At 61.7% G+C, this 22944-nt stretch overlaps 1 protein-coding gene across 12 annotated transcripts in view; it reads left to right on the top strand.

Annotated features, from left to right (window-relative positions):
* The first annotated feature begins 308 nt into the window (after positions 1 to 308).
* Positions 309 to 22944, top strand: part of IMPDH1 (inosine monophosphate dehydrogenase 1) — a 55372-nt gene continuing 32736 nt past the window's right edge. For 4 of the 12 annotated variants that reach the window (XM_075124614.1, XM_075124615.1, XM_048823036.2 and 1 more), the window contains exons 1-4: positions 576 to 722; positions 1552 to 1650; positions 12217 to 12344; positions 18886 to 18934. In XM_075124614.1, the coding sequence (XP_074980715.1) occupies positions 1599 to 1650; positions 12217 to 12344; positions 18886 to 18934 (229 nt within the window). In that variant the 5' untranslated portion in view covers positions 576 to 722; positions 1552 to 1598. Of the gene's footprint in view, positions 457 to 575; positions 723 to 973; positions 1079 to 1551; positions 1651 to 12216; positions 12345 to 18885; positions 18935 to 22944 lie in introns of those variants that run through there. The other 8 variants (XM_075124616.1, XM_048823474.2, XM_048823207.2 and 5 more) reach the window with 7 other exon arrangements.

The following is a 22944-nucleotide window of genomic DNA, read 5'->3' as shown; positions in this document are numbered from 1 at the left end:
CTCCCTCCAGCCCCTCCTCCTCTGGGCTTTGTCCCTTTCCCAGGCCAGGAGGTCACTGGATTCCTTTGTTCTCCAACCCTTCAGGTCTCACCTTGCAGGGGGGAAGGGCCCAGGCCATCAGTTGCCAGGAAACAGGGTGTCGGCCATTCTTTGTGTCCAGACCCCTGCACACACCTGCTCTCTAGGGCTCTGCAATGATCATACACCCTTACCCCACCACCTAGATACTTAAGAACTGCCTAGGGGAAACTGAGGCACCCCCACACTATTCAGAGGAAACCTTAAGAACAGTCCCGCTTCGTCAAACCGGGTGCACCGGGCGCATTGCAGGACGTGCCAGCGCCTGGGCTTGTCGGCGCAGGTTAGGGAGGCGAGCCCAGGTGTGGCCCCTGCGCATTGCCCGGACGAGGCCTGGCCAAATGCAGCGTTTGGAGCCGCGCGGCCGCTCGGGGCTGGGTAAGGAGGGGGCTCGGGCCGGCTGCCGCTGGCCTCTCCATCCTGCGTGCCCACGGCGGCCTCAGCACACAGGGGCAGGCCTGGCTCCCCTCCCTGGCCGCCTGCCAGCGTGGGCCGGGCTGGTGCCTTCTCCCCCACCCCCGGCCCTGCCTCCAGCCGCGTCTCCCTCCCGGGCCAGCCGCGTGGAGGGCGCCCGAGCAGCCTGCAGGCAGCGGCGGCCGCGGAGGAGCCCCGGGCCGGGCCATGGGCGAGGGGGAGCCCGCGAGGTACCGGCTCGGGCGGCGCCAGGGGGCAGGACGGTCGGGGGGCGCTGGGCGGCGCGTCCGCAGCCCCCAGCACGCGGCCAAGCCCGGCCCGGCTCCCCGGGCGCTGCACGGGGCCGGGCCCCGCTGCCGGGTCTCTGCGGGCGGAGCGCGGGGCGCCGCGGGCCGGGCATGGTCCGGGATCCGGCAGCGCGGGCGGGGCGGGCTCCGTGCGCGGCGCCCTGCGCCTCCCCCACGGGGCGGGCCCGGCCCTGCGTGTGCGCCGGGAGCAGCCGCCGAGCCGCGGGCCCGCCCTGCGCTCCGGCCCGGCGGGTCCCGGGCCTGCCCGCTGCGGGCTCCGCGCTTCCCCCGCCGCCAAGGTGCGCGGCGCCCCCGGCTGCAGCCCTGGCGCGGCGCGGGGCCGGGGCCGGGGCGGGGCGCAGGGGCTGGGGCGCGCGCGGGTCCCCCCCTTGGGGGTCGGAGCTGGGGCGCGCGCGGGTCCCCCCCTTGGGGGTCGGAGCTGGGGCGCGCGCGGGTCCCCCCCTTGGGGGTCGGAGCTGGGGCGCGCGCGGGTCCCCCCCTTGGGGGTCGGAGCTGGGGCGCAGGGTTCCCTGTAGGCCGCCTGGGGCTGGGGCTCCCTCCCTGCAGCCCGCCCGGCCGGGTGTGGCCCTACCCCCACCCCGGGGGTGCGGCTCCCCACCCTGGCAGCGCCCCCGGGCGGTACCCAGCCCATGCCCGTAGGAGCCAGCCTCCCTGGGCCCGGCCCCCTGCTCCCCCAGGCTTGTGGCACTTGTCCCCGGGGCTGCGGGCGGGTGCCGTGCCCATGCTAACGGTTCTGCCCCTCTCCCTGCAGCATGGCTGACTACCTGATCAGCGGGGGCACGGGCTACGTCCCTGAGGATGGCCTCACGGCCCAGCAGCTCTTTGCCATCGCCGACGGCCTCACCTACAAGTAAGTGGCTGCAGCCTCTCTCGGCGGGCGGGGGGCTGGGCACACGCTCCCCTGCGGGCAGGCCCTGGGCAGCTGGTGGCGCTGGGGCTGCTGCTGTCCAGCTTGCTCCAGGGCAGCCAGGGTGGCTGGCACATGCGGTCAGCATGTCGGACAGCTGCTGTGTGTCACAGCTGGGCGCCCGCTCCCCTGCTGAGCGTTGGCCCTGCTGCAGGCTGCTCGAGCCCCCTGGGAAGGGCTCCCTACGGCAGCGAAGGCCGGTATGTGCCTCTCCTTTCTCCCCGGCTGTCTGCCACCACCCCGCAGTGATTCCTAGGCTGGCTGCTGCCCTGCCAACAGGCCGGCTGCTCCAGCAAGCCCTTGGTCTCCGGGATTCTGATCCCTTCTGATGCGTTTCAGCACCAGACACAAGTGAATTTTTGTCACATCCCAGTAGGAAAGACCTCTTGTGTACCGGAACATTTCTATGACTGTCGGATGTCATAACATCTTTGCTTTATTTGAAACATGCCTACATGCTGGGCCTGACCTGTCCCTGTGGGCTTGTATTCGTGATCTGAACAGTCAGATGCAGAGAGCGGTGTGTGCACCCTCTTTTGGGATGTGTACATGTGCATACCCAGGCTCCGGATGTGTGTGTAAAAGCAAATATCAAATATATTGGTATAAATGATCTAATGGATACTTAGCATACAGTTGATGGTGCTCGGTCAATATTTATTTATGTATAAATATTTATACAAATCCTGATGTTCATAGAAATGTTTTTAAAATAAAAAAGGGTTTTGTCTAAAGCTTCCCCTGCAATATCTGCCTCTCCAACCTCATTAAGGCAACTGGAAAGTGAAACTGACTGTAAATAAACCTGAGACTGACCGGTCTAGTTCCTGTCGTGGCAAAAAGGCCAGGTGGTGTTCACGGTGAAAATTCGATCGGGGCTTTAAAAAACATGCTGGAAACACCCCCAGAGGTGCTGGGAATTGAGCCTGCAACTACATGGTGGCTTTTAACCCAGGAGGTTCTGGAACCGGGACCCAGCTTCTGTAGAGCGGGGGGCGCGACTGCCGTTCTGCAGCACAAGGAGAGAGGGCCTCGGGCCGGGCTGGGCTGGATGATCAGACCGGTCCCTTCAGGCGTGAACGTCCATGAGCCCGACCGTGGCCCTTCGCCAGGACGAGGTTCAGCCTATCGCTGGGTCCTAGCGGCTAGGTTAGAGCCGGCATGTGAGCGCTGATCCTGCGGGCGGGTCTGCGTGGAGGCGCTTACAGGGCCACGCCCTCGGTGCCTTCCACCTTTGGCCAGGTGGGTCAGTGGCTTTGTCCTGCGGGGCGTGGGCCAGAACGACTGTGTCCCTGCCCCCCTTTGGGTGTGAGAGCTGCGGGGCAGGGGCTGTCTCCCAGCAGTGCCGCGCACAGCGTGGGGCGGATCTCGGGGCCTTGGCCTGAGGCAGGTAGCTGAGGCGCGACGGGGTTGCTGATTCTTCAAAGAAGCGAAGTGTTAACTTTAGAAACTGAGGGCGCTGTTACCGTGGAAACTCCGCGCTAATAGCGCCGGCTAATCCAGTGACAGGCGCTTGGTGGTGGGAAAGGGCAGCGTTTAAGCCACGGACGTCGGTCCCCGGCATTCCTCTGCAGCCTGGCTGTCCCGGTGGGCCCCGATCCTGTAATGGGAGCAGTGGGAGCAGATCCATGGACCGGTGTGGCTCCGATTGCAGGATCGGGCCTGGGGGGGTCGTTCAGGTTTTCAGCCCATGGACGGAGATGGTTTGGGGGTGTCGCTTTGGCTCCTTTCTGAGCAGGGGGCTCCTGGAGGGAAATGTTCCTTGGCAGGGCAGTGCCTGCCTGGGGGGACTTGGCCTTGGGGGCAGGCATGTCCCCTTTCACTAGCACTAAGTCCCCCGCCATCCGCCCCCAAGCAGAGTCTGTGCAGTGATGGGGGCGGGGGGAGGCAGAATGGCACACAGGGCTCCCTGCGTGTGCCGCGAGGCCTGCCTCTCTCTGATCGATGGCGATTATTTTGCCAACTCATCTTTGTTGGCCAGGAGGCTCTGAACCCCGGGGAGGGATGGGAGGCCTGGAGTACCTTCCAGGGCAGGTAGCTGTCAGTCACATATCCTTGTCCGACACCCTCTCTGTGATACTGGGAGTCTCTGGTGTCACAGGACCTCCTGCCCCTGATCCTTAGGGTAGATGTGACCTGGGGGGGGGTGGCCTATACCTGCTAGCAGCCCCTGTGCTAAGGAGGGAGATAAATGGGGTGCAGGCAGCCAGCGTGTGGGAGGGGGGCATTCCTGTGGAACACCCTATGGCCTGTCCTCATGGCAGCACCGTGCTTACGGCCATCTCTGTCTGCTTGCACCATGCTTGCCCTGCTCCAGCCTTCCCCCCGCAAACCAGCCCCCCGACAGTGACAGGCTGGGTCTGGCGCTGAGCCAGCCTGCTCCGGGAAGGGTTCGGAGCCCTCTTCTCGCGGGCTGAACAGTGCCATCAGCGAAAGCGGGCTGGACGCGGGCGTGGGCTCAGTCAGCCAATGGCGGGCCCCGGCTCCCCGTTCCAGGGGTCTCCCATGGGCTGAGCGGAGCCAGTCGCCCCCACGCTGTGAGGGTACCGGCTGGCAGCCTCTCTGCGACGGGCGTATGTGCCTGGGTACAGTAGTACTGATCCCGTGCACAGCCCTGGAATCTGACTGGGCCCTGCAGCTGCCCCCTGTGGTGGGTTAGCCACTGGGCCGATGGGGCCCATGCCCAGGGACTCCAGCCAGTTGGGGGGCCCTGGAAAAATGGACATTCCCCAACCCTGCTCCCTGGCTGGAGTGCCAGGTGGGGCGGAAGCGGCTGCAGGCAGAAGGGGTGGAGAGGGGTCCCCACTTGCTCTGGCCCAGGGCCCCACAAACCCCTAATCTGCCCCTGTCTGCCCCCTGGGGTGGGTAGGGGCTGCAGATGTCTGGGTGAGGGGCAGGGCTCTGCGGGGGTTGGTGGGGGCAACGGGTTGCTCTGTGGCCTTGAGGCCATGAGCCCTGAACACCTAGCCAGGTTTGTGCAGTGGTGAGGGTCCCTAGTGCGAAGCAGTGGGGGTGTGAGCCCTCCAGGAGCACATGTCTGCCTTGACAGCGGCTGGCGGAAATAGCCAGTCCTCATCTCCCGGGGGCAGGCACTTTGCAGGCCACGCTGCAGGGACAGACCCCACAGGGATGTCACAGATCTCGGGAGAAGGGATCGTGTGCAGCGAGCTGGGGGCCCGCTGGCTGCTGTCCTCCCGCACCCCCGGGTGGCTGCACTTCAGTGTGGGAGGGGTGGGTGGTAAGCCCTGGAGAAAGGTGCTGTCTGGGGAAGTGGCCGTTCTGGAGGAGAGCACAGGCCAGTGTCTCCCTCAGCGGCAGGCTGAGTAGCCGTGGTGCTCGCCCACCGGGTGACATCCTGCCCAGCAGGAGCTGAGTCGCTTCCCGCTGCCTTGCCAGCAGCATCAGCAAACAGGGGGGTTAGTCCCTGGCACCAGGCGCCCGGTCTCGATTCACCACTGCAGGGCCACGGCGCTGCCAAGTCAAGGCAAAGCTTGCAGAGGAAGGAACCCTTCGCTCCGCATGGAGACAGGGTTGGGGAGGGGGTTGGTCCCAGCCCTTCGCCTGCCCTTCCCGCTCTGCTGCAGCAAAGGGGCGCAGCCTGGGGAGGACCCTGGCCCGCCGGGGCTGTGACAGGCCGGGGTGATGCGCCACCGTGGCTCTAACAGGCATGGAAGCAGGATGCAAAATGCCGGGGGGAAGCGAGTCCTTCATCTGTATGGGCGGGTCGCTATGCGGGGCAGCCTCAGGATTTCATCTCTGCATGATTGTCTCCCGCCGCCTCCTCTTTAAGCACAGTCTCTGCCCCCACCCGCCCAGTGCCCCATGGACACAGCTCTAGCTCGAGGTGGGGCTGAGGGGAGCCTGCTGTGGAACGGGGCCGTTTAGGGGCTCGGACTCTCTCTGCGTCAGTCCAACAGCGCCCGCAGGAGGCGGTGGGGTGCGAGGGTTCCCAGCCCACTCCTGGCAGCTGCTCCCGGCGTATCCGGATCCGCGCTGGAGCTGCTGGTGTCCGTGCCGATACGAAGCCTGTTTGGCCCCACAGGAGGTGGCAGGCAGGATTCCCCCCTTGGCTGGGGACCCCCATGGTCCAGTCAGAGTGGAGCTGCTGATGTGAAAGCCAGACTAGCCCCCAGCTGGCTGCTCATGTGTCTGCTGCCAGGACCAGCCCCGGGGCTCGACTGCCGCATGGAGCTGGCAGGGGAACGCTGGCTTCCCTGCCTGTGACTTGGCTTTAGCGCTGGGTCTCAAATAACCGAGCGCTGGTCCGGACAGCACTTTCCGGGGGCCATGCGTGAGGCTCCTGGCTCTGTTCCACCGATCAGTGTCCTGTCGGTAGCGCTGTGTTTGCAGCATCCCTGTCGGTACCCAGCATGGGGAGACGCGGCATTGCTGGGGGAGGACCCTAGAGATCTGTAAGAGGCAGGGTGCAGCCTGCTGCCCATGGCTGGGATCCTCCTGCTCTGGCCTGTGGGGGCAGATGCTCCCAGAGAGGGAGACACCGGTAGCTTAGATTTGCCTGGTGCAGGCTCCGGCTGGCTGCCCAGGTGTGAGGAGGAACCCAGTGGGGGCTGGGAGGGGGGCGTGACGAGGTGCGGGGTTTATGGCATTGTCCGCTGAGGGGTTGCACCTTCCTCTGAGCAGCCCCACTGGCCCCTGTTGGCCGGGCAGATCCTGCTGTGTGTGTCGGAGAACAGCACATGGGCAGCCCCCCGGAAGTGTCACAGGGACCATGCTCAATCATGCATTGTTCTTGGGCAGGGAGGTTTGGAAACCCCCCCAGCCAGGGCTGTGTGGTGGGTTTGTCTCGGCCGTGGTCAGGGGCCTCCGCCGGGCCTGGCTTGGAGGAAGAAATGGGCTGCCCTGCCGCATCCCTGTGGGGAAGCTGGGGAGGAGACCGGCTGCTTTGGAGGCGCTGAGGCCCATCTGCGTGGCAGCTCCCTGCAGCCCAGATGGCCTGTTCCCTTCCTGCCAGGCTGCAGCTGTGAATGAAGCTGCTGTGACTGCACCATACTGGGCGAAGGTCGATGGGCAGCTGCCTCTCTGACCCAAACCACAGCCCCGCGCTGCTGGAATGGCTGCTGTCAGCCAGGCAGCCGGCTGGGGCCGTGGAGCAGCGCTGCCTGCTGCCAGGGGGCCTTGGGGTGATGGGGAGTGTCATGGAGTCCCCGGGCGTTGCTCTGGAACTGCTCCCTATGAAGCCAGGACTCGGGTGAAGTCTCCTCTCTAGGAGCTGCCTGTCTGCAGGACACACAGCTCACCCAGCTTCCACCTTCCTGGGTCTGACCTCGGAGCATTCAGCCTCCTCTGCCCCTCCGTGCGCTTCCCACAGCGAGTCCGCCCAGGCAGGGCTCCTGGGGAAGCCAGAGGGTCCTGCCCCCCAACTCCGCAGTCAGACGTGACTCTCAGCCAGCCAGTAAAACAGAGGTTTATTAGATGACAGGAACATGGTCTAAACCAGAGCTTGTAGGTGCAGAGAACAGGACCCCTCAGCTGGGTCCATTTTGGGGGCAATGAGCCAGACAACCACGTCTGCACTTCACTCCATGTCCCCAGCCAGCCCCAAACTGAAAACTCCCGCCAGCCCCTCCTCCCCTGGGCTTTGTCCCTTTCCCGGGCCAGGAGGTCACGGGATTCCTTTGTTCTCCAACCCTTTAGCTCTCACCTTGCAGGGGGGAAGGGCCCAGGCCATCAGTTGCCAGGAGACAGAGTGTTGGCCATTTATGTACCCTGGCCCTTTGCTCTGCAACAATTACACCCCCTTATGCCACCCCCTAGAGACTTAAGAAATGCCTAGGGGAAACCGAGGCACCCCTACAGTATTCAGAGGAAACATTAAGAACAGTCCCACTTTGTCACAGGGAGAAAGACCCGAGCAGGTCCAGCAGGATTCCTGTGCATGCATAAAGCCAGCCTGGCCTAGCCCCCTGCGTCCTCCCGGCCCTGCTGGGGCTGCCCAGCCTCCTGCCCCCCGAGGGTTTTCTGCTGGGAGAGGCTGAGCCCATCCTTCCCCAGGTGCTCTCCAGCGGGGGAGCCAGCATGGTGCAATAGGCAGAGTCCAGGGCTGGCATGCAGGAGACTGGGTTTAATTGCTGGTTCCGGGTGAGTCGCCGAATCGCTCTGGGCCTTGGGTCGCAGCTGTGAACTGGGGGCGAATCCTTCCATTTCCCTGCCCGTTGTCTGGCTCTCGGGGCCGGGAGGTGTCTAGAGGGCTTGTCCGCAGTACGGCTGCTGTGCCGGCAGAGCCCCTTGTGGAGACACAGCGTGAGCTACCCACCTCCCCGACCAAGGGTTACGTCTACACTGGGGGTTTAGCCAGCGTAGCGAGGTCGGCCGGGGGGCCGGATTGACGCTCCTAGCCGGCAGCTGTGCCGGTGGAACGGTGTAGTGTAGACGCAGCGTCACTTCGGCCTCGTCTGCGTCTAAAGGGTGTGCGGCTGGAGCTGTCCTGCTGGAGTGACACCGGTGCAGTCGGCTGTACCAGTATCAAAGTGCCGGCACCAGGGCAGCTGGTCCAGTGTGGAAGGGGCGTAAGTGCTCCCGTTAGAGGGCTGTGGAGCTGCGTCCACGGCAGGGCTTTGGCCGATCAGAATCGCGCCCCTTCCCGAGCTGTTATCCCAGGACCCTGACGCATTGCTGGGCCCTCGCTCGCTGTGCGTGGCCCTTGGTGCAGCGGAGCCCTGTCCGGGAGCTGTTCGCTGGGGCGGGGGCGTCCGCTCCCTTCGCCGGGTTGCAGGCTGACTCCTTGTGGCAGGTGTGACGAAGTGGGACTGTTCTTAATGTTTCCTCTGAATAGTGTGGGGGTGCCTCAGTTTCCCCTAGGCAGTTCTTAAGTATCTAGGGGGTGGAGTAAGGGTGTATGATCATTGCAGAGCCCTAGAGGGCAGGTGTGTGCAGGAGTCTGGACACAGAGAATGGCCGACACCCTGTTTCCTGGCAACTGATGGCCTGGGCCCTTCCCCCCCCTGCAAGGTGAGAGCTGAAGGGTTGGAGAACAAAGGAATCAGGTGACCACCTGGCCCGGGAAAGGAACAAAGCCCAGAGGAGGAGGGGCTGGAGGGGTTTTTCAGTTTGGGGCTGGCTGGGACATGGAGTGAAGTGCAGACGTGGTTGTCTGGCTCACTGCCCCCCAAAATGGACCCAGCTGAGGGGTCCCGTTCTCTGCACCTGCAAGCTCTGTTTTAGACCATGTTCCTGTCGTCTAATAAACCTTCTGTTTTACTGGCTGGCTGAGAGTCACGTCTGACTGCGAAGTTGGGGTGCAGGACCCTCTGGCTTCCCCAGGAGCCCCGCCTGAGCGGACTCGCTGTGGGAAGCGCACGGAGGGGCAGAGGATGCTGAATGCTCCGAGGTCAGACCCAGGAAGGTGGAAGCTGTGTGAGCTGTGTGTCCTGCAGACAGGGTGCTCACAGAAAGGCGACTGCCCCAGAGTCCTGACTGGCTTCATGGGGAGCAGTTCCAGAGCATCGCCCAGGGACTCCGTGACAACTGGTGGCAGCGGTGGGATGTACTGTACCCCGTGGACGGCGCTTCCTGCAGTAAGTGACTGGGGAGCAGTAACACGAAGGGGGATTGCCGAGGACTAGGCCTGCTGAAGGCTCAGAGAGGAGCGGTTTCGGGGGGCGGTTAACCCCTGGGAGTGTGTGACCAGCGAGAAGGACTGTGCAGTAGCAGGGTTCCCCTGGGGATTGCAGCGAGCAGTCCAAGGGGCGGAGGAGTCTGCAGCTCGACCCTGGCAAAGAGGTGGTGACCTCGAGAAGGGCTGGCACACTAGGGGTTCTCCCTGGAAACCGTGGGGAGCTGAGAACACACGGGCCTGTGAGTCCACAACAACTTGGGAAGAGCGGAGTGACGGCCTGTCACTGTCTCCTTAAGAAGGACATTGTAACCCTGTGCAGAAAGAGAGGGTTGACTTTGGAAAGTTCACCAAAGCAGAGTTAATCGTGCAGCTGGAGGAGGATGACCGCTCTAAGGAACAGATTCCTGACCCCAACTGGGGCTATAGCAGGATCTGGGAGCAGCTGAAGCGGGAGCCAGGCATCGCCAAGACTCCTGTCCCCGACCAGACGAGGGTCTTCACGATCGGGTTCCCCATCGGGGGATCGGAGACGGACGGGATTGGAGCTGAGTCCGAGAGAGCAAGAGGACTGTGGGAGACAGCGAGAGCCCGAGAAAGAGCTGCAGAAGCAGCAGCAGGATGAACTGGCGGTGGGGGAGCGGAGAGGCCTAGGGGACCTCCCCGGGGTGAGTGGGGATAGATCCCGGGGGGCCAGTTCCACAGGGAACCTCGAGACTAAATTGCTGCCCCTGGTTAAGGAGGGGGGTGTGTGGATGCCCACCTCACTGCCTTTGAGCAGGCTGGCGATTTGAACCAAGGGGACCCTGCGGAAAAGCCCCGGTGTCTAGCTCCCTTGCTGGGTCCCAAGGCCATAGACTCCGTCAGCCAGATGGGTGGGGATGTGGACAGGCTCCCACTCCTGACCCCAACCTATATGTCTGTGTGGAGTTTCCTGGGGCCAGGCCCCCCGGACCTCCAGTGGGAGCAGAAGGTGATGGTCAATGGGGAGACATTCTTGGGGTGGCCAAAGGGCATGGGCTGCATAAACCTTCCCACATGCGGCCTGCGAGTGCTATTGACCACCCCTGACCTAAGGGAGGGCGTGAAACTGGAAAGGCCTGGTGTAACTCCTACCAAGGAATGGGAGAGATGCTGGGGCATCCATGGGAACGTTGGTGGCTTCGAACTTCCCCAGGTCACCGGCTAAAGTGACCCCGCTCAGTTCGATCTCGAAGGGGGGAGAGATGTGACGAAGTGGGACTGTTCTTAATGTTTCCTCTGAATAGTGTGGGGGTGCCTCAGTTTCCCCTAGGCAGTTCTTAAGTATCTAGGGGGTGGAGTAAGGGTGTATGATCATTGCAGAGCCCTAGAGGGCAGGTGTGTGCAGGAGTCTGGACACAGAGAATGGCCAACACCCTGTTTCCTGGCAACTGATGGCCTGGGCCCTTCCCCCCCCTGCAAGGTGAGAGCTGAAGGGTTGGAGAACAAAGGAATCAGGTGACCACCTGGCCCGGGAAAGGAACAAAGCCCAGAGGAGGAGGGGCTGGAGGGGTTTTTCAGTTTGGGGCTGGCTGGGACATGGAGTGAAGTGCAGACGTGGTTGTCTGGCTCACTGCCCCCCAAAATGGACCCAGCTGAGGGGTCCCGTTCTCTGCACCTGCAAGCTCTGTTTTAGACCATGTTCCTGTCGTCTAATAAACCTTCTGTTTTACTGGCTGGCTGAGAGTCACGTCTGACTGCGAAGTTGGGGTGCAGGACCCTCTGGCTTCCCCAGGAGCCCCGCCTGAGCGGACTCGCTGTGGGAAGCGCACGGAGGGGCAGAGGATGCTGAATGCTCCGAGGTCAGACCCAGGAAGGTGGAAGCTGTGTGAGCTGTGTGTCCTGCAGACAGGGTGCTCACAGAAAGGCGACTGCCCCAGAGTCCTGACTGACTTCATGGGGAGCAGTTCCAGAGCATCACCCAGGGACTCCGTGACAGCAGGTGTTTCAGAGCTTTTCCCCTAAGCTCTAAATCCCTGGCAATGGGAGATTTGTGGTTGATCCACGGAAGCCCTTCAGCCGCGAGGGCTCTGCCAGGTTGCCCCTCCGAAGGCTGGGTTCCAAGTGGGGCATGGTGGGAATTAATTGCAGGAAACGACTGATTTCCTAGGCCCTGAGCCTGTGGGCACTAATGGGCCGGGGGGGCTGGCCGCTGCCTGGTCTCTGTGCTTGTTCGGGGGGCATCCCATGGTATAAATACGTGTGGGAACTGAAAGCTCTGTGGTCCTGCACACGCCATGGGGTGGGCGAGTAGGGCACGCACTGGGGGCGGAGTTAGGGGCGTGCATGCCTGGTCGCTGGCGTGCAGGTTTCGGGGGCGGAGTTTCCTGCCCTCTGCGAAGGTCAGGAAGGAAGTGAAGGAAGTACCATGGCACAACCATGCAAGGAGCGGGCAGGGGCACAGCGGCACCAGCAGTCAAGCATCCAGTTCTGGGGCTGTGGGGACCGTAACTTGTGAGTTGCCGGGTGTTGGGCGTCCCCGTTCTTCGCCGGAAGCTTTGCCTTGCTGCTGGCTCCGCGGACCCTGTTACAGGCGGAGGAGACGGGTGGCTCTCCCTGGCGTTTGGCATCTCAAGATCTTGCTGTCCAGGAGCACATCCCCGAACCTGGGGCCGTGGGGCAGGCGGCGCTGCGGTCTGGGCAGCCAGGCAGCTGCGGTTCTAGGTGGAGGAAGACAGAATCTCGGCAGAGATGTCCAGCGTCTGGGATTCAGCAGTCTGTGGGCTGAGCTCCCCTGGTCTGTAGGGAGGTGCAGACTGGGCGATGGGGGTGGGGAGCGGAAGGCACAGCCCCTGTTGGAGCTCCCAGAGCAGATGGGCATGACCCACCTGCCGGGGTCGGAAGCGCCCGGGATAGCTACGTGGGGCCGTGGCAATGTGTCACTAATTGGACCCGTATTTGCATTTTACACATAGCCCTGACCCAGGGAGCTGCCTTTCCCTTGGCCGGTTCCAGTCCCACCCAGAACTCTTCCTGCCCCAGCTGGCTGAGTGGCTATTCAACAGCTGCTGCGTTCCTCCCCAGAGGTGGCTGCATTTCAATGGTGGGTGAAGGACGCCCCTGTGAGTGTGAGAATGAACAAGCTGCTCCATGTGTGGGACTCTGCTGAGCTCAGTGGGGCTCGTTGTGGGTGCAGCGGGCTACTGGATACCTGGGCACAGCAGCTTGCAGGGTGGGTTGGGGGTTCCTCAGACCCCAGAGAGTGAGTCTGAAGGGCAGAGATACAGGAGAAATCACCTGTTCCCTACCCTGCCCCAGGGCCATATTGCCTCCTCCGTGGCTTGGCTCTGCCCGCTCGGCCACTGTGCTCCAGCCTTGCTACCCATTGACGTGAGTGGCCTATGGATGGACGGGCTGGCCCTCTGGATCCTAGTCGGGCTCTGGCTGGCTCTGCGCAGCGGGGGAAGGCCCCGCCCTGCTCTGGGCGGCTGGGGTGTGCACAGTGTAACTCCTCTGCACGTCCCTCGGGGTGGGGGGCATGGACAGTCGCTTTGCTGGTTTCAGGGTAGGACCAAGCCAGTCTCTTTCCTGGGCTGCACCCGCGTCCTGGCCCGGGGCTGCTCCAGGCACTAAGCAGTGACCCCACCGTGGTGTCAGCGGGGTCCAGCTGGTGACTGCTGCAGTGCGCCCAGTGTGACGGGGCCGTGTGCCCGCGCGGGGGGGACGGGTCCTCGGGAGCCTGCGGAGCAGAGCGTATTCCCACGCGGCCGCTGGGGCTGGGCTGTGGGTTTGGGGGGAGTGCGGGCGGGGGGGGAGGGCTCATGGCACGGATGTCCCCGTTTACTGGAGTGGGGGCCAGTCACTCTGAGCAGGGGTGGGGGGCGAAGTCTCCCCACCCCGACCTGCGCCCTTGCTGGGGTCCCTGCTTGGGCGTCGTGTTCGTGGGCAGACCCAGGTGGGCTGCGGCATGGCGTGGGGCTGGGCAACCCTCCAGAACGACTCAGGGGGAGTGACGTGCAGCTCGGCCAGGGGGGCCCTTCTCCGTAGCCCCCTCGCTCAGGAGCAGAGGGTTATTGTACCTCTCGCGTGACTGCAGCTGCAGCCCTGGGGCCCACAAGTCCAGGAGGAGGCAGGTGGAGCGGAGAGAATGTAAGAACATAAGAACGGCCAGACTGGGTCAGACCAAAGGTCCATCCAGCCCGGTATCCTGTCTACTGACAGTGGCCAATCCCAGGTGCCCCAGAGGGAGGGAACCTAACAGTGATCTCTCTCCTGCCATCCCTCTCCACCCTCTGACAAACAGAGGCTAGGGACACCATTCCTTACTCATCCTGGCCAATAGCCATTAATGGACTTAACCTCCATGAAATTATCCAGTTCTCTTTTAAACCCCGTTATAGTCCTAGCCTTCACAACCTCCTCAGGCAAGGAGTTCCACAGGTTGACTGTGCGCTGAGTGAAGAAGAACTTCCTTTTATTTGTTTTAAACCTGCTGCCCATTAATTTCATTTGGGGGCCCCTAGTTCTTATATTATGGGAACAAGTAAATAACTTTCCCTTACTCACTTTTCTCCACACCACTCATGATTTTATAGACCTCTATCCTATCCCCCCTTAGTCTCCTTTTTTCCAAGCTGAGAAGTCCTAGCCTCTTTAATCTCTCCTCAGAAGGGACCTGTTCCAAACCCCTAATCATTTTAGTTGCCCTTCTCTGAACCTTTTCTGATGCCAGTCTATCTTTTTGGGGATGAGGGGACCCCATCTGTATGCAGTATTCAAGATGTGAGCGTACCATAGATTTTATATAAGGGCAATAAGATATTCTCCGTCTTATTCTCTGTCCCTTTTTTAATGATTCCTAACATCCCGTTTGCTTTTTTGACTGCCGCTGCACACTGCGTGGACGTCTTCAGAGAACTATCCACGATGACTCCAAGATCTTTCTCCTGATTAGTTGTGGCTAAATTAGCCCCCCGTCATATTGTATGTACAGTTGGGGTTATTTTTCCCAATGTGCATGACTTTACATTTATCCCCATTAAATTTCATTTGCCATTTTGTTGCCCAATCACTTAGTTTTGTGAGATCTTTTTGAAGTTTTTCACAGTCTGCTTTGGTCTTAACTATCTTGAGTAGTTTAGTATCATCTGCAAACTTTGCCACCTCAGTGTTTACCCCTTTCTCCAGATCATTTATGAATAAGTTGAATAGGATTGGTCCTAGGACTGACCCTTGGGGAACACCACTAGTTACCCCTCTCCATTCTGAAAATTTACCATTTATTCCTACCCTTTGTTCCCTGTCTTTTAACCAGGTCTCAATCCATGAAAGGATCTTCCCCCTTATCCCATGAGAGCTTAATTTATATAAGAGCCTTTGGTGAGGGACCTTGTCAAAGGCTTTCTGGAAATCTAAGTACACAATGTCCACTGGCTCCCCCTTGTCCACATGTTTGTTGACCCCCCTCCTCAAAGAACTCTGATAGATTAGTAAGACATGATCTCCCTTTACAGAAACCATGTTGACTTTTGTGCAACAATTTATGTTCTTCTAGATGTCTGACAATTTTATTCTTTACTATTGTTTCAACTAATTTGCCCGCTGTCACGGAGTGTGGGGGAGTCCAGGCCCTGCACCCCTCTTCCTGGGATTCACTGAGACTCTCAGCCAGCCAGTAAAACAGAAGGTTTATTGGACAACAGGAACACAGTCCACAACGGAGCTTGTGGGGACATCCAGGACCCCTCAGTCAAGTCCTTCTGGGGGAGCAGGGAGCTTAGACCCCAGCCCTGGGGTTCCCTGTGTTCCTCCACCCAGCCCCAAACTGAAACTAAACCCCCCCAGCAGGTTCCCTGCTGCAGCCTCCGTCCACATTCCTGGGCAGAGGTGTTACCTCCCCCTCCCCCTCCCGGCTCAGGTGACAGGCTCTCAGGTCTCCCATCCCCAGGGCACATTCCCAGGTCAACACTCCCCCCTCCCTGCTGAGTCACATCGTCACACCCGGTACTGACGTTAGACTTACCGGTCTGTAATTGCCAGGATCACCTCTAGAGCCCTTCTTAAATATTGGCGTTACATTAGCTATCTTCCAGTCATTGGGTACAGAAGCTGGTTTAAAGGACAGGTTACAAACCGTAGTTCAGAGTTCCACAATTTCACATTTGAGTTCTTTCAGAGCTCTTGGGTGAATGCCATCTGGGCCCGGTGACTCGATACTGTTCAGTTTCTCAATTAATTCCAACACCTCCTCTAGTGACACTTCAATCTGTGACAATTCCTCAGATTTGTCACCTACAAAAGATGGCTCAGGTTTGGGAATCTCCCTCACATCCTCAGCCGTGAAGACTGAAGCAAAGAATTAATTTAGTTTCTCTGCAATGACTTTATCGTCTTTAAGTGCTCCTTTTGTATCTCAATCGTCCAGGGGCCCCACTGGTTGTTTAGCAGGTTTCCTGCTTCTGATGTACTTAAAAAACATTTTGTTATTACTGTCATGGAGTTCCAGGCGATGCTTTGGAACTGCTTCCTGCGAAGCCAGTCAGGACTTTGGGGAAGTTTCCTTTCTGTGAGCAGATTGTTTTTAGGACACACAGCTCACACAACTTTTACCTTTCTGGGTTTGACCTTGGAGCATTTAGCATTCTTTGCCCCTTCGTGCGCTTCCCACAGCAACTCCACCCAAGCGGGGTCCTGAGGAAGCCAGAGGGTCCTGCCCCCCAAATTCACAGTTAGACGTGACTTTCAGCCAGCCAGTAAAACAGAAGGTTTATTAGACGACAGGAACATGGTCTAAAACAGAGCTTGCAGGTGCAGAGAACAGGACCCCTCAGCCGGGTCCATTTTGGGGAGCAGTGAGCCAGACAACCACGGCTGCACTTCACTCCATGTCTCCAGCCAGTCCCAAACTCAAACTGTCTCCCGCCCCTCCTCCCCTGGGCTTTGTTCCTTCCCGGGCCAGGAGGTCACTGGATTCCTTTGTTCTCCAACCCTTTAGCTCTCACCTTGCAGGGGGAAAGGGCCAGGCCGTCAGTTGCCAGGAAACAGGGTGTTGGCCATTCTCTGTGTCCAGACCCCTGCACACACCTGCCCTCTAGGGCTCTGCAACGATCATACACCCTTACCCCACCCCCTAGATACTTAAGAACTGCCTAGGGGAAACTGAGGCACCCCTACACTATTCAGAGGAAACATTAAGAACAGTCCCGCTTCGTCACAATTACCTTTTGAGTTTTTTGGCTAGCTGTTCTTCAAACTCCTTTTTGGCTTTCTCTTACGACATTTTTACATTTAATTTGGCAGTGTTTATGCTCCTTTCTATTTACCTTACTAGGATTTGACTTCCACTTTTTAAAAGATGCCTTTTTATCTCTCATTGCTTCTTCTACATGGTTGTTAAGCCGCGGTGGCTCTTCTTTAGTTCTTTTACTGTGTTTTTTAATCTGGGGGATACATTTAAGTTGGGCCTCTATGATGGTCTCTTTGAAAAGTGTCCATGCGGCGTGCAGGGAGTTCACTCTAGTCACGGTACCTTTTAATTTCTGTTTAACTAACACTCCTCATTTTTGCATAGTTCCCCTTTCTGAAATGAAATGCCACCGTGCTGGGCTGGTGCGGTGTTCTGCCCACCACAGGGATGTTAAATGTTGTTATATTACGGTCACTATTTCCAAGCGGTCCTGTTCTAGTTACCTCTTGGACCAGATCCTGCGCTCCACTCAGGGCGAGATCGAGAGTTGCCCACCCTCCATCCCCCCAACATGCAAGAAAAGCTCCACGGCCCACATGTGCCAAAACAGCTGCTTTTCTGCATACAGAGGCCAGGGCCGGCGTTGCGGGGTAGGAAGCAGGGCAGTTGCCTGGGGTCCCCCCACCACAGAGGCCCCCACAAAGCTACATTGCTCAGGCTTCGGCCCCAGGCAATGCGGCTTCTGCTTTCTGCCCTGGACCCCTGCGAGTCTAATTCTGGCCCCGCTTGGTGGACCCCCTGAAACCTGCTCACGGCCCCCAAGGGGCCCCGGACCCCTGGTTGAGAACCACTGGACTAGACAATCCCCGTCTGGTCCGGGCTCCGGGAATCTCCAGGGGGAGGGTGAGGGCTGCTGCGCCTCTGCCTTGCCAGGACCCAGTGGCACGGCCTGCCTGGCGGGATCCCCCACTGCACCCTCGCCCACGTGGAGAGATCCCCACGCCCCCAGGGACCCCTGTGCACTGGGGTGGGAGCAGGGTGCTGGACTCTGGCGCTAGCCCCTGGGTGGGATCTGGGTGGCTAGAGCGGTGCCGGGTCCTAGTTTTCGGGGGGCTGGGGAGGTGTGGGTCCCCCCGCTCTGCCCAGGCCTTGCTGTTTGCAGGAGATGCTGCTGCCTGCCCTCCGCGTCTGAGCGGGAGCCAGGCAAGCGGGGAGGAGCAGGTGCCTTCCTGTAGCCAGGGAAGGAGGAATTCAAGGGGGCTGGATGGAGCCCTGCTCCCCCCCCAGGTCCCTGCCTCTAGGCGCCACACCCTGTTGACCTCCAAAGGGGCTGGGGGGGGCATGCCCAGGTCCTCTCCCCCCTAGCCAATGGGGGGGCCTCTGCTCCCTCCAAGCCATGGGGTGGCATGTCCCTGACAGAGCTTCATCCATTCTGGACAGGCTGCAGACAGGGGGCCTGCCCCCTCCCCGAGCTCGTATGCCCAGTGGGCCGGCTGGCGGCCCCGTGTGTGTCGTGGTGCCCTGCACAGGGTGCCCGCAGGGCGCCCGCCCCGTCGACCCCGCTCCCTCCCCACCCAGCACCCCAATGGGCCCCCCCGGTGCCCCCCCCCGATGGCCCTTGCATCCCTGCCCCGTGGCTGGCGCCCATGAATGCAGCTCGCCGTAGCGGTGAGGGCTCCAGGCCATGCCCCCCAGGCTTGCCCACGCAGCCCTGCGGGGATGCTTGACCCCGGCTCGGAGAGGCCCCCTGCAGGGAGCTAGCCCAGCAGGTGTTCGCACTGGCCCCTTGCCCGCTCCAAGCAGCTGTGGGAGCCGGACGCCGAGCCCCACCCGGTTCACAAATAGCTCAGGATTAGCAGCTCAGCTGGGCCTGTAATCCCGCCTGCTTGCAGCGGTCCTGCTGTGCCAGCTCAGGGCTTCCTAGCCCGGCTGGCTGGCTTCCCAGGGGCCCGGCCCCTCTTACGCCCTGCCTTTGTGCCGGCCTCGGGCTGGCCTGAAAGGGGGCAGGGTCCTGGTACCAGCCCGGCCCACGCAGTCACCCCCTCGCTGGCCCCGCTCTCTTCTCTGCCCTTTCCTAGGATTTGTCTTCCAGTAGCCCTAGGGGTTGGGGCAGGCGGGGGCCGACTCAGACGGGGGGGGCGGCAGGGGGGTTGGGCTGGGTGGGGTGCCGGCTCTGATGGGGGGTTGGGCCACGCATGGCGCCGGCTCTAACAGGAGCAGGCAGACATGGGATGGGAGCTTTTCCCTGCCCGCCAGTCCCCTGCCCTCCTGCAAAGCCACCTGGGGCCAGGCCGCGATGACTGCCACGGCCCCGTGCCACGGGGGGGGGGGCTTACGGGGACCCAGCCTGCCCTCTCTGCGCAGCTGTGGCCGTGCGTGTGCCAGGCTCCAGGGGTGGGGGGTCCCTGTGGGGCACAGGGCTGCCCTCATGTAATGCTCTCCCCCTCTCTTTCTGCAGCGACTTCCTGATCCTCCCAGGCTTCATCGATTTCACAGCGGACGAGGTGGTGAGTCCAGCCCCTGGGGCGCTCGCCGGGGTGTCCCCTGGGCCCGGCACTGCCAGCCCCTTGCACCCTGGGGTGGGCAGTGCCGTGCTGCCAGGCACGGGGCCAGGGCAGCACCAGAGCTGGGGGGTTTTAACACTGAGCCACCGTCCCCCATAGGCAGGCCTCTCCGCCGTCCGCTCACGCTCCCTCTAGATCTAGGGTGTCCCATTGGGGGTGGGACATTGGGCTGGAGTGCATCCCCCGCAACCCCTTGTCTGCCTGGGAGCAGCATCCCCGGGGCCCATCAGGGATGGTATGGGGTTGAGCTGCAGGAGGGGAGACCGGGGAAGTAGTGTCCCCACCATGGGGCCTGCAGGACAGCCTGGGGGCCCGGGACGAGCCCGTTGGGGTTCCCTACACGGCCGTGGGTCTGGGCTCTGTGCTGCATGGATGATGCATTTGCCCCGTCCTCCAGCTTGCAGGCCCCTTGCCTGCCTGGCCCAGTGCCTCGGGGAGAGGTGTCATCCAGCACCCCGGCCGGCGTCTCCCTGACCCCGGAAACGTGCACAACCTGCAGTGCCGGTGCCTGGGGCTTGCAGAGGCTGGGGAGATGGGCAGATGCTGTGCCAGCTCGTGGCACTCCCTGGCAGGGAGCTGCGCTGAAATGGGGCCGGTGCCCTGTGTGGGGAGCTGGCCCAGGGCTGGGCTCTGAGCAGGGAGCGACGCTGAAATGGGGCCGGTGCCCTGTGTGGGGAGCTGACCCAGGGCTGGGATCTGAGCAGGGAGCGGCGCTGAAATGGGGCTGGTGCCCAGTGTGGGGAGCTGGCCTGGGGCTGGGATCTGAGCAGGGAGCGGTGCTGAAATGGGGCCGGTGCCCAGTGTGGGGAGCTGGCCCGGGGCTGGGATCTGAGCAGGGAGCTGCGCTGAAATGGGGCCGGTGTCCAGTGTGGGGAGCTGGCCCGGGGCTGGGTTCTGAGCAGGGAGCGGTGCTGAAATGGGGCTGGTGCCCTGTGTGGGGAGCTGGCCCGGGGCTGGGCTCTGAGCAGGGAGCGGCGCTGAAATGGGGCCGGTGCCCAGTGTGGGGAGCTGGCCCGGGGCTGGGCTCTGAGCAGGGAGCGGCTCTGAAATGGGGCTGGTGCCCTGTGTGGGGAGCTGGGCTGGGCTCTGAGCAGGGAGCGGCGCTGAAATGGGGCTGGTGCCCTGTGTGGGGAGCTGGCCCGGGGCTGGGCTCTGAGCAGGCAGCGGTGCTGAAATGGGGCCGGTGCCCAGTGTGGGGAGCTGGCCCGGGGCTGGGTTCTGAGCAGGGAGCGGCGCTGAAATGGGGCTGGTGCCCAGTGTGGGGAGCTGGCCTGGGGCTGGGCTCTGAGCAGGGAGCGGCGCTGAAATGGGGCTGGTGCCCTGTGTGGGGAGCTGGCCTGGGGCTGGGCTCTGAGCAGGGAGCGGCGCTGAAATGGGGCTGGTGCCCTGTGTGGGGAGCTGGCCTGGGGCTGGGCTCTGAGCAGGGAGCGGCGCTGAAATGGGGCTGGTGCCCAGTGTGGGGAGCTGGCCTGGGGCTGGGCTCTGAGCAGGGAGCGGCGCTGAAATGGGGCTGGTGCCCTGTGTGGGGAGCTGGCCCGGGGCTGGGCTCTGAGCAGGGAGCGGCGCTGAAATGGGGCTGGTGCCCTGTGTGGGGAGCTGGCCCGGGGCTGGGCTCTGAGCAGGGAGCGGCGCTGAAGCCTGGCACAGGTGTGGGGGAAGCTCCCGGCCCTGCACGGTCTGGGTCTGGCCTGAGCGTTGTTAGGGCTCCAGGGGAGCCCTGGGGCCTGTGGCTCCGCCGTGCTTGGGGTGGGGGCGCTGTGCTCCGGCGCAGCCAGTAACGGCTCTAACCACCTGCCTGCGCCGGCAGCCTCTCTGGCTTCCCGCGCTCGGGGCTGGCCATGCTAGGCTGTCCTCGTGTCCCCCGGGCAGGCCCCTCCCTCACCCAGCTGCAGTGGAATTAGCGAGCGGGTGGCTGGTGAAGCAGATGGGTCAGTTATGGGCCTGCCCTTCCCATTCTGTGCCCGCGAGCTCGGGGACTCAGCTGGAGATCCAGAGCCTTGGGGAGCCACGTCTGTTCTGAATCCGATTGGGAGGGAGCGGGGTGTAGTGGTTAGAGCAGGGGGCTGGGAGCCAGGACTCCTGGGTTCTACCCTGGCCCTGTCACAGACTCCCTGTGTGTCTCGGAGCGAGTCCCTTCCTCCATCTAGGCCCCCATGCCCCCGGACAGTGGTGACCCCCCCTGGGCTGAGGTGACGCCTGGCTGGCAGTAGCCCCTTGGCTGGCAGCCGTGCAGAGTCGAACTGTGGAGCCCTGTGTGGGGAGCCCTAGAAGGGGCGAGTCCAGGACCCTTAACCCCAGAGCGCAGAGTCAGGTCTCTGCAGCCTACGGCTCGAGCCCTGTGACCAGTGACTGCTGCTAGCCAGCTCTCCGGGGCCACCAGGGTGTCACGGGGTGTGGGGGAGTCCAGGCCCTGCACCCCTCTTCCTGGGATTCACTGAGACTCTCAGCCAGCCAGTAAAACAGAAGGTTTATTGGACAACAGGAACACAGTCCACAACAGAGCTTGTGGGTACAACCAGGACCCCTCAGTCAAGTCCTTCTGGGGGAGCAGGGAGCTTAGACCCCAGCCCTGGGGTTCCCTGTATTCCTCCACCCAGCCCCAAACTGAAACTAAACCCACCCAGCAGGTTCCCTGCTGCAGCCTCCGTCCACATTCCTGGGCAGAGGTGTCACCTCCACCGCCCCCTCCTGGCTCAGGTAACAGGCTCTCAGGTCTCCCATCCCCAGGGCACATTCCCAGGTCAACACTCCCCCCTCCCTGCTGAGTCACATCGTCACATCTCTCCCCCCTTCGAGACTGAACTGAGCGGTGTCACTGTGACCAGTGACCTGGGGAAGTTCAGGGCCCCCTCTCCGGGACAGCGCATCCGCTATCAGGTTGGCACTTCCCTTCACGTGGACCACGTCCATGTCGTAATCCTGCAGGAGCAGGCTCCATCTCAGGAGCTTGGCGTTGGCTCCTTTCATCTGGTGCAGCCAGGTCAGGGGAGAGTGGTCGGTGTACATAGTGAAGTGTTGCCCAAAGAGATAGGGCCCTAGTTTCTTGAGGGCCCACACCATGGCCAGGCACTCCTTCTCGATGGCCGCGGAGTGTTGCTCCCGGGGTAGCAACTTCTTGCTCAGGTACACGATGGGGTGTCTCTCCCCCTTTTCATCCTCCTGCATTAACACCGCCCCCAGTCCCGTGTCTGAGGCGTCGGTGAACACCACAAAGGGCTTGTCAAAGTCTGGCTTTGCCAGAACTGGGCCACTGACCAGAGCCTCCTTCAGCTCCCGGAAAGCCTCCTGGCACTGCTCGGTCCAGACCACCTTGTCTGGCTTCCCCTTCTTGCATAGCTCAGTGATGGGGGTGGCTATGGCGCTAAAGTGGGGCACAAATCTTCGGTAGTATCCTGCCATCCCAATAAAGGCTTGGACCTGCTTTTTGGTGTAGGGAGCGGGCCAGTCTCTGATCACCTCCACCTTGGCTGGTTCCGGCTTTAGGCGGCCGCTCCCCACCCGATGGCCCAGGTAAGATACTTCAGCCATCCCCACCTTGCACCTCTCCGCTTTTACAGTCAGCCCAGCCCCCTGGAGTCGGTCCAGCACTTGTCTAACCTGGGACACGTGGTCCTCCCAGGTCTGGCTAAAGACACAGATGTCATCAATATACGCCACGGCAAAACTCTCCATCCCCCTCAGGAGCTGGTCCACCAGGCGCTGGAAGGTGGCCGGCGCTCCCTTGAGGCCGAAAGGCAGGGTCAGGAACACATAGAGCCCCAGAGGGGTGATAAAGGCCGATTTCAGCCGGGCATCTGCATCCAGCGGCACTTGCCAGTAGCCCTTTGTAAGGTCCATGGTGGTAAGGTACCGAGCTCCTCCCAGCTCGTCTAGGAGCTCGTCCGGCCTGGGCATGGGGTAGGCATCAGATACAGTGATGGCATTGAGCTTCCGATAGTCCACGCAGAACCGGA

The sequence above is a fragment of the Caretta caretta genome, chromosome 1, assembly GCF_965140235.1.
Source record: "Caretta caretta isolate rCarCar2 chromosome 1, rCarCar1.hap1, whole genome shotgun sequence".
NCBI classification, from domain to species: domain Eukaryota; kingdom Metazoa; phylum Chordata; order Testudines; family Cheloniidae; genus Caretta; species Caretta caretta.
Note: the sequence above shows the minus strand (reverse complement) of the source record. Positions and strands in the feature narration are given on the sequence as shown.